Source organism: Prionailurus bengalensis, chromosome C1 (genome assembly GCF_016509475.1).
Source record: "Prionailurus bengalensis isolate Pbe53 chromosome C1, Fcat_Pben_1.1_paternal_pri, whole genome shotgun sequence".
In the NCBI taxonomy this organism is placed as follows: Eukaryota; Metazoa; Chordata; class Mammalia; order Carnivora; family Felidae; genus Prionailurus; species Prionailurus bengalensis.
In genome coordinates, this window is record NC_057345.1 from 220,159,466 (window position 1) to 220,169,632 (window position 10,167).

A 10,167-nucleotide genomic window follows, 5' to 3' on the forward strand; every position below is an offset into this window, starting at 1 on the left:
AACAGTATACAGGTGCTTGTAGGTACACGGTTGATTCTTAAATAGAACGTTGAGCAGAAGAGGCAGACACGTGCGGAAATGTACTGTGTGGTTCCGTCTGCACCCTACGAGGGAGACGGGCACACAGGGAAACTCGCAGGTGCACACAGACCCAGTAGTGGACCACGTGGAGGGCCGCGTGGTCGTAGCCTGGGGCGTTGGGGACCCTGGGAAGGTTGGTTTTCTTGACCCAGGCGAAGGCTGCTGGAGTCACTTTAGCATTTTGTTGTACCATTTATGTTTGATGCGCTTTTTTGTATGTGTGCAAAAAGGTTAAAGCATTTGATGGCAGACTGTTTTATTTTACTGTGCGTTCAAGGGATCGGGTTTGACCCACGCTAGGGACACATGTTTGGTTGAGAGAGAAGCTTGGCGGTAGAATATCTCTGGATGAACAGGACACTCTGAATAGTTACTCTGTCGATCTCTGCCTTTCTCTTGTAACTCGGATGCAGGCACTCTCGGCCTACGAAGAAAATGAGCTTTTGGCAGGTTGTACATAAATCAGTTCCCGAGGTCATGGGAGAGTATATTATTTAAAGCAAATACTCACACTCTTTGATTTATGATTCCCTCTCCCCACCCGACATTACTCAGGCCTTTGTTTATTGGGTTTGCTTAATGTAGGGTAGAGCTCTGCCCGGCAGCGTTCGTGACCCCTCGGATCCAGAGACAGAGTGGAAGGCAGTGTGCACATGCCACAGCCCTCGTGTTGCACCCTAAATCCTGCTCCCGAGACACTTCTGGCGTGCCTAAGGGTCAGGCTCCTAAGGCATTCTTTTAAAAACAGCGTTTTCTTCTGGTGAAGCATCGCGATCGAAATTGAAAGGAACAAACCTTTCACGTCAGTGGTTCTTATTTATTTGACTTAGAATAAATCACCATAAACTTAAAAAGTCGCCATAAACACAAACGCTTACATTTCTGGGGACAAGTGTGCGTGCGGTAAATGCAAATCGTATGAAGTCCCAGAAGCAAGCAGCCGTTCACCTGGAAAGTCTTGGAAACTCACGCTTTCTGAAGCACATGTGCGAAGTGGGCAGCCAGACGCCGAAACGCTTTGTCAGAGGCCCTTCCTGCCGGAGAAGCAGCTGAGTAAACAGCGTGCGGCCCGCACGAGGAGCCGGAGGCCACAGCCCGGTGGGTTTGTGTCCCCGCGAGACCCGCCGCTGCCACCTCCGTGCGCGTCGCCCGTGGAGAGCGAGGCCGTGGCCGGAGTGCCGCAGAAAAGTGTGGCCCGGAGATGTGCTCTCCCGGCAGAGAGTTTCGAGATCTGATTTCGTGGCAGCGGGGCATTTACATGTTTACAAAGTAGAGCTGGGGACGGGACCGTGTCGGGGAGGAGGGTGTATTCTCGATGAACGATCCTGTCTCTCTGAAGCTGGTCAGTTGGTGCCGCCGCTCCACCCGCACGTGTTTTCCGGTACGTGCCGGAGTGCTCGGAGCAGAGTGCTCAGAGCAGGCCCGACTTCGAGTCCTCTGTAGCTGACGAGTCCGCCCGAGAGAGAGAAGGGCCACGTCGCCGCACTGGAGGCAGAGCACGCGGGCCTCGTCCCGCAGGGGCTCGTGCTTCCGTTCTTTCTGTCCGAGAAATTTATGGCAACGGTTAACGCCCATTGAAGGTTTACTACGTGCGAGGCTCCGGGCTGCCTATTTTATATGATCCCATTTAATCTTACCTACAGGGTAAATATTATTATTTCCATTTTATGGTGAGGACATTGAGCTACAGGCAGGTCAAGTGAGGCTCCCGGGGCCATACAGTGAGGAGGTGGCGAGGCTTCGTACGTGCAGAGCACGTGTTCCGACCGCTGGCCCGCGCGTTTCCCCAAAGGCTCCCTGTGTTCCCCGTCGTTTTGGTAGTGGACGTATAATGGTGGAGTTTCACTGTATCTTCCTCTTGTGCTCCCAGAAATTGAGCGTGGCTCGTGTGACTGATTCCTGGGTGGTGGATACGGTGCTAGATTCTCATATTTCACTATACGTATTAAAAGTCTATAAAACAAGGGTTTATAATGTTACGTTTGTCTGGAAATTCGCTGACACAGCTATACGGGCTGTGTATAAATCAGTCTGTCGTCAGAGGGGTGTGCTTTTAAAGCAAATAATCACTGGCTTATCCACCCCACCCTGCCATGTTCGTTTAGATGGAAGTAGTTGGCTGGTTTTTTTTTTTTTTAATGCCAGAATTTTGATGTTTTGCCGCAGCGTGTTTGCAGCAATGATAAAAGTTTCTCCCGACTCATAATCCCAGCCCAAATGCATTTTGTTTTGAATTCTTAACCCCTTAAAAGTAAACTTATAAACGTAAGATTAGTGTTCCCAATTCTGCTTGGCGCTGTGATTCAGAGCTATGAGGGAGTTTGACACGGTGACCCAAAACAGGGAGCTTGGCCAGATAACCCCTTGATGTCTTTGTCTCCCTTGCAACTCACCTGTTTTATCGCACATTTACACATATTAGCCATGCTACGCTCTGCACCCTGAACAGTTTTGTATCAGACTCGACACAATGCTAAGTACGTGGGAATTCTTTACTAAGCATTATGAATGGGTTTTAGTAGAATTTTAAATTGCTCAACTAAGTCAGAGTTTTACTAATCTGGATAAAATATTTTTTTTTAATTAATTTATTTTTTTTTCAACGTTTTTTATTTATTTTTGGGACAGAGAGAGACAGAGCATGAACGGGGGAGGGGCAGAGAGAGAGGGAGACACAGAATTGGAAACAGGCTCCAGGCTCCGAGCCATCAGCCCAGAGCCCGTCGCGGGGCTCGAGCTCACGGACCGCGAGATCGTGACCTGCCTGAAGTTGGACGCTTAACCGACTGCGCCATCCAGGCGCCCCATAATCTGGATATAATAAAGACAACATTTTTTTTTCCCCTTGAGAAGTAGTTTTTTATTGTCTTGAGTTCATTTTGGTCATTTAGCATTTTACTTGAAAGGCATTTGTGTGGCCACTAACTTTTTTCGTCAGTGAAGTTTATTTTTACATAACTGTAGACTCAACGTGCAGTTGCAAGAAATAATGTACATTTTACATTCCTACCAGCCATGTCCAAGTAATTGAGTTTTGCTGCATCCTCACCGGCCTTTGGAGATTTCCCATATACTCCGTTTTCCCCACCGATACGTCGTGTAAAGCCACGTTCAGTATCATACCAGGATATTGACCTTGATGCAGTCAAGATACGGAACAGTTCCATCACCACAAGGATCCTTCCTGTTGCCCTTTACAACCACGCCTATTCCCTCCCCTCCCACCTCACCCCCTCCTCAGCCTGTGGCAACCACTAACTGTTCCCCACTTTTACAGTGTTGTCATTTCAAGAACGTTCTGTGAATGCAGTCATAGAGCATGTAGTCTTTGGAGATTGGCCGCTTTCGTGCAGCATAACTGTCTGGAGAACCATCCAGGTGGCTGCGTGAATCAGCAGTTCGTGCCTTTTTATTGCTGAGTGTTGTCCCACATGTGAGTGTAGCGCTGCTTCTTTAACTGCTCACTTGTTGAAGGGCATCTGGGTTGTTTCTAATTTTTGGCTACTCTGAATAAAGCTGCTGTAAACATTCACGTACAGACTTTGTGTGAACATAACTTTTCATTCCTCTGGAATAAGTGTCCAGGAGTACAGTTGGTAGGTCGTCTGCTGGTTGCATGTTAGTTTTTCAAGAAACTGCCCAACTGTTTTCCAAAACCTGTTTGCAAAACCTGTACAGTTTACATTCCTACCAGCCATGTCCAAGTAATCAAGTTTCTCTGCATCCTCACCGGCCTTTGGTATTGTCACTCCTTTTTCTTAAAGCTACCCTGGTAGGTGTAGGGTGATACCACATTGTAGCTTCAGTTTGAATTTCCCTGATAAGTAATGATTTTGAACATCTTTTCATGAGCTTATTGGCCATCCGTGTATCCTCTTTGGTGAAATGTCTATCTGTGTCTTTTCTCATATTCTAATTGGATTTCCTGTTTGCTTTTTTACTATTGAGTTTTGAGAGTTTATATTTTTTTAGATACTAGTCCTTTGTCAGATACACGGTTTGGAAGTATGTTCTCTCTCCAACTTGTCTTTCAGCCTCTCAACAGGGTCTTCAAAAGTTTTTGACTGTGACAGAGTCAGCTTTGTCACCTCGTCCCTTAATGAGTCATGCTTTTGGGGTCAAGTGGGAGAACTCTTTGCTTGGCCGTAAATTCCAAAGGTTTTCTCCTAGGTTTTTTCCTAAAAGTTTTGTACTTGTACGTTCTACATGTAAGTCCATCACCCACTTTGAGTTAATTTTTGTACAAGAAATGAGACTTAGGTCAAGGTTCCTTTTCCCCCTCTGGATATCCAGTTACTCCAGTGCCACACGTTGAAAGGCTCTGTTTCTTTCATTGAATTGCTTTTGCACTCTTGTCAAAAACCAGATGGGCATACTTGGTTGAGGGTCTATTTCTAGATTCTTCATTCTGTTCCATTGGTCTGTGTGTCTATCCTGCCAATACCACACAGTCTTGATTGCTGTAGCTACATAATAAGTCCTGAAATGAGATAGACTGATTGCTCCCTCTTTATTTCTTTCTTAAAAAATATTTTAGCTATTCTAGATCCTTTGTCTTTCTGGATAAGTTTCAGGACAATCTTTTCTGTGTCTCCAAGAAATTTAGTTTGGATTTTGATAGGAATTTTATTAAACTTGTAGATCAATTTGGGGAGAATTGACATCTTCACGATGTTTGAATCTTGCAGTTGAGGAACATGGTATGTCTCCCCATTTATTTAGATCTGTTTTGATTTCTTTCATCCACATTATGTAATTTTCGTATGCAAGTCCCACACATATTTTGTTAGATTTACACCTAGATACTTTTCTCTTTTGTTTACGTATACAATTGTAAATGACACTGTATTTTTAATTTCAGTGTCCACGTGATGACAATATATAGACATATAATTGATTTTTGTATATTTATCTTATATCCTGCAACCTTGCCTAACTCTTACTAGTTCTATGAGTTTTACCTTTTGTTTCTACTCATGTTTATTTAACATTTTCTGTGTGCCAGGCATTATGTTAAGACTTTCCACGTGCTTGTCCAGGTTCAGTAGGTAGTGGAGCCAGAATCTTGAGAGGCAGACTATTCGGTCACTTCATTTGTTAGTTTGGCAGATATTTAAGGAGAACCTATATGGGCCACAGTGGATGCAGACACAGGGCTCCTGCCCTCCTGGATCCTACAGTCTGAAACTGGCATTAGAAGTAACACAAATGGTTATATCATAAAAACAAGTTAATTAGTTATAATTTAATTAACAGCATTTGACTCATACTCTAAGTCAGTAAAGCAGTGACACCTTAGACAGCCTTGTGGAGCGGGAACATCCAGGGAGGGCTTCCTAAACAGTATCCAGTATCTTGGGAACGGTTTTCCAAGAAGCCAAACTATTCATTGGTTCTTGTCACTTACATCAATTTCTGAAATTCAGAGATGTCTGTGATAAAAGCTCATATGAAGAGAATTGTAAACGTTGGTTGCCAAAGAGCCCAGCAACTCCTGACCAAAACTGAATGAAGTTTTCCAGTTGCCTCTGTCTCCTTCCCTCCTTTGCCTGCTACTGTGTGAGACCCCCCCCCCCCCCCACCCTCTGCACCAGTGATTCCCACCGAGGCCCCAGGCTCCTTGACCTCTGTACCAGCCAGCTCAGTCCAGCCCTCTCCAGCTGACCCTCCGCTTGGCTTGGTGCTGCTGGCCATGCCCTGCTTGCAGACTTCCTCTCCTTCCTTTCCACGTTGCCAGGTTTCCTCCTCTCTGGAGGGTTCCCTTCCTCCTTTCGCCTGGCGAGCTGGGTTGCGGTGTCATTTGAGATGGAAAAGAGGTCCGTTCAAGGAGTGAGGTGCAGGGTCAGATCCCTTTTCTGCCAGTCTGTCTGGGAAAATCATCAGTGTCCCTCAGCCTTGGTAACAGTAACTATAAGTTTCTGGTCAGTTGGGGAATAAATCTTACTTTATAGAAATTTGCCCTTTAGACAGCCTTCCAGGTCAAGACCCCTCTACCCTTGAGAAGGGAAGGCACGGACCCCCGGTGGGCACAGTGTACCTGCTCCCATGGCTCGGGGCTGCGGCTGGCCCAAGTGTCACGTTCACAGGAAGGACAGTGGGTCCCGAGCCAGTGCTGTCCCCACTCCTGTGTCTTTCCACCCTCGGCAGTCCCGCGGAAATGAGGCTGTTTCCTTCTCTTCCTGTTTTCCCCACTGACCACAGGAGAAATTGCTGGTCTCTGAGTCAGCGTGGAAGAAGGAGAAGGACATCGTGTCCAAGGAGATAGAGAAGCTGCGTGTGTCCATCCAGACCCTGTGCAAGAGCGCACTCCCCCTGGGGAAGATCATGGACTACATCCAGGAGGACGTGGACGCCATGCAGAACGAGCTGCAGCTGTGGCACAGTGAGAACAAGCAGCACGCCGAGGCCCTGCAGGAGGAACAGAGGTCGGCAGGGGCGAGGGGGGCGAGGGGCCCCCACATCTGTCCCGGGCCCCGGGGGACATCTCCGCTGAAGGAGGAATAGAGGTCGGCAGGGGCGAGGGGGCGGGGGCGAGGGGTCTCACATCTGCCCAAGGCCCCGGGGGATGGGGAGCCCCCACATCTGCCCAGGGCCCCGGGGGGGATGGGGAGCCTTCACCTCTGCCCGGGGCCTGGGGGACATCTCCCCTGCAGGAGGAACAGAGGTCAGTGGGGGCATGGGCCCGGGGAGGGGGGCCCCACATCTGCCCAGGGCCGGGGGGACATCTCCCAGGAAACCACCACCCTCCCCAAAAGCGGTGTCTTCTGCATTCATACCGCAACATGCACTTCTTTGTAACAAGTAGGAAAGATTTGGAGTTACCTTTCGCACGTAAATAGACATAGGCAGTAAAAACTATGGGGAACTGTGCAGTATGGGTATTATTTTTTTATGTGTCTTGCCACAATCCCCCCAGTTTTGTATTATTTTTTTTATGTGTCTTGCCACAATCCCCCCAGTTTTGTAACTGTTTGTAGTTTGGCAGTGTTTTCACTTTTTACTCCAGAAGAAATAAATGCAGGTGAACCCATTTCGAAATTGCTACCGTGAAGGAAATAGAACCGCTAAAGAGAGACTTATCTTAGGGAAATGTTTGACAGTCTGTATTTTTTTTTTTTTTCAACGTTTATTTATTTTTGGGACAGAGAGAGACAGAGCATGAACAGGGGAGGGGCAGAGAGAGAGGGAGACACAGAATTGGAAACAGGCTCCAGGCTCTGAGCCATCAGCCCAGAGCCCGACGCGGGGCTCGAACTCACGGACCGCAAGATCGTGACCTGGCTGAAGTCGGACGCGCAACCGACTGCGCCACCCAGGCGCCCCATGACAGTCTGTATTTAAAATCGTCCCAGCATGAAACTATATCAGTTGTTAATGTTTTTTTTTTTTTTTCCAGAAAAGTATCTGATTGGACTCAGTGATACATCTCTAAGCCCGTATAATAAGCTGTGTTATAACGAAGCTATACTCTTTTATTAGTCTGCTTATTCTTAAAAATTTCCTTAAGATTTTAAATTCCGGCACGACAGGAGTTAGGAAATCACCGAGAACTTTTTGGTGCCGAGTCCAGCGTGGTCATTTGTTAGCACTTCGTACGTTTCGTTTAACGTACTAAAAAGTAGCACCCAGATGGTTCTTCCTTCGCAAAACTGATGTTGCTTTATGGCAGGATGGTTGGACACCATCACTCTTTTTGTATTTATTCTGTATCGATATGCTTAAAAAAAACTAAAGGGAAAGGCTGATTTGACCTCTGCCTTCCCAGGTATGTTCTAGATTTTTCCGGGCACGTAACCCAGCACTGAAAGGCCTCATGCCTTGGGCAAGGGAGTCCGGGGGGAGGGTCTCTGGGGGGAAGCCCTTGCAGCCAGGTGAGCCTCCCCCTGGAGGAAGGTGAGGGAGGCGGAGGGCTGCCCGGGGCGGCGGTCTTGGTGGCTGCGCCGTCCCCAGGGCTCTCTGCAGCGTACGTCATGTAAAGACTTCAGACACATTAGGCTCCTGTGTATAATTTCACGTTTGACTCCACTTCGGGTCGCGGTGAGGCTGTGACCCCCGTCGTTCCCAGGCGTGAGGCTTTCGTCCCTCCGTGTCATCACCCGAGCGTGTTTGTACTCCTAGCCCTTTTCTGTGGATGCCGTGAATAACCACCGTTTGTCTTCTTGCGTCGTTTCGGTCAAGAAGCGCGCGTCCGCGGAGCCGCGTGGTCCTCACGAGCCCCTGTGTTGTTTCCCGCCAGCATCACGGACTGTGCCGTGGAGCCCCTGAAGGCCGAGCTGGCGGAGCTGGAGCAGCTGATCAGAGACCAGCAGGACAAGATCTGCGCCGTGAAGGCCAACATCCTGAGGAACGATGAGAAGATCCAGAAAATGGTGTGCAGCATCACTCTGAGTTCCAGAAGGTGAACGCTCGGATGTCTCGGAAGCTGCCAGCCCTCCTCGGGCCGAGAATAAAAAGGCAGAGAGAGCCTCGCTCCTCTCTAAGCTCAGTTTCCCGAAAAAAATGAAGTTTTCGGTGTCCTCCGACCGACGCGCAGGCACGCTCCCGCCCGGAAGGGCCGTGTTCTCGTACCTTCCTCCCGCGGGCGTGTGGCCCGTGGAGGGGACTCCCGCACGCGTGTTCTCCGTGTCTCGGCCGCGGCCTGTGTGCTCAGCTCTGTGCCAGAATCCTCCAGCAGGCGAGCGGTGCTGGTGCGCCGAGGGAGACCCGCGTCCCTCGTCTTCAGGTCTCAGACCTGGAGTCAGGCACTGGCACTTACACGCAGAGCGAGGTCGACTTTGATGAGCAAGGTCGACTTTGAGTTCATCCCCCCTTGCAGAGGGGTCATCTGAGCCTGTATCTCTAGGAGGCACGCGGGAGGTTTTTAAACCTCTTACCCACGGCCCATGCTGCTCGAGGTCATTTTTCTCATGGGTCCCTGTTGCCTCTGGCTTGTGTTTACAGCCTTAAAGTTCAGAGATTTGAGGAGGTTTCAGTATGTCCTTGGCGGGAGTCTGGCCCCCGGGTTCTCCCCACGGAGGCAGCAGTGAGTCCGGGTGGGGGGCCTCGCTGTCCTGCGCCCGCGGCTTCGGCCTCTTCCCTCTTCCGCGCTCAGTCGTGCGTCCCTGGGAGGCAGGAAGACTTCGAAGGATGCACCAGTTGACCCCGTTTTTTTGATGTTACCATTTTTTTGGGAAATTGTTTTTTAAAGCAAGGGTTTTTAAAAACATGGTTTATATTTAGTTTTTCACATACGATATCGTCAACACTTACGAAAGTCTTAACTTTGTATGTAAAGGCTTTCCGCTGGTCAGAGACATACTCACAGCTCTTGGGTTCTGGGTCCCGATACCGTTATTTCTAGATATTTGTTGTGTGAACCACGCGGTGCCATTGAAACGCTAGAATTGCCTGAGGAGTTTTGCTTCTTTAAGGATTAGCACGAATGGCATGGGTAGGTTTTCTTCCTGGCATTTCCAAAATACGTCCTTTTCTAAGTTACGTGATCTTCCAAGCTGACATCCGATTAAGTTCCGCCGTTTCCACACACGGGCCATCTCCTCGTTTCTATAGCGCACCGTTAAATTGTGTGATCAGGTTGTGCTGAGTACGTTGTTGGAGGCGGGCGGCCGGCCAGTTAACTGTCCTTCGTACACTTCTCTCTCTCCTACTGAGTTGAACGACTTAGCCCTACAGGGACTGTTTTGCTTCAAGATGTCTGCCTTTTATGAATTTGTATATCTGAATAGAGTTTTTGTGTTGCAAAAGAATTGCATACATTTTATGTGAGTCAGATTTTGTATGAAGTAGTTTATCAAATTGTATCATAAAATTTATTTTTATTTTATACATAAATCATTAAAAACGATCACATATTTTTGCTAGAAGCGTATGGGTTGTGCAATTCCGTTCACACCTGGAAAAGACATTTATAAGCATTTGGGAGTTTTTTTATTTTCAAATGTGCGTATTTTGCTTTTTCTGGTGAAGAAAGTTCAGGGAAATTTACCTTTTCATTCATACCATGACACTTACACCTCTTCTGTGTAAATTGAGGTTTTATAAGCCAGGTAAGCATTTATCAGAAATTTCAGGATCATTCATGAAGTT

The 10,167-nt window shown here is 48.0% G+C and overlaps 1 protein-coding gene across 6 annotated transcripts in view; it reads left to right on the forward strand.

The window, feature by feature from the left end:
* TRAF3IP1 (TRAF3 interacting protein 1) overlaps nt 1-9,944 on the forward strand; it is a 60,886-nt gene extending 50,942 nt beyond the window's left edge. For all 6 annotated transcript variants that reach the window (XM_043578344.1, XM_043578340.1, XM_043578341.1 and 3 more), the window contains 2 exons: nt 6,283-6,506; nt 8,318-9,944. In XM_043578344.1, the coding sequence (XP_043434279.1) occupies nt 6,283-6,506; nt 8,318-8,483 (390 nt within the window). In that variant the 3' untranslated portion in view covers nt 8,484-9,944. The remainder of the gene's footprint in view (nt 1-6,282; nt 6,507-8,317) is intronic.
* Nucleotides 9,945-10,167: the final 223 nt, after the last annotated feature.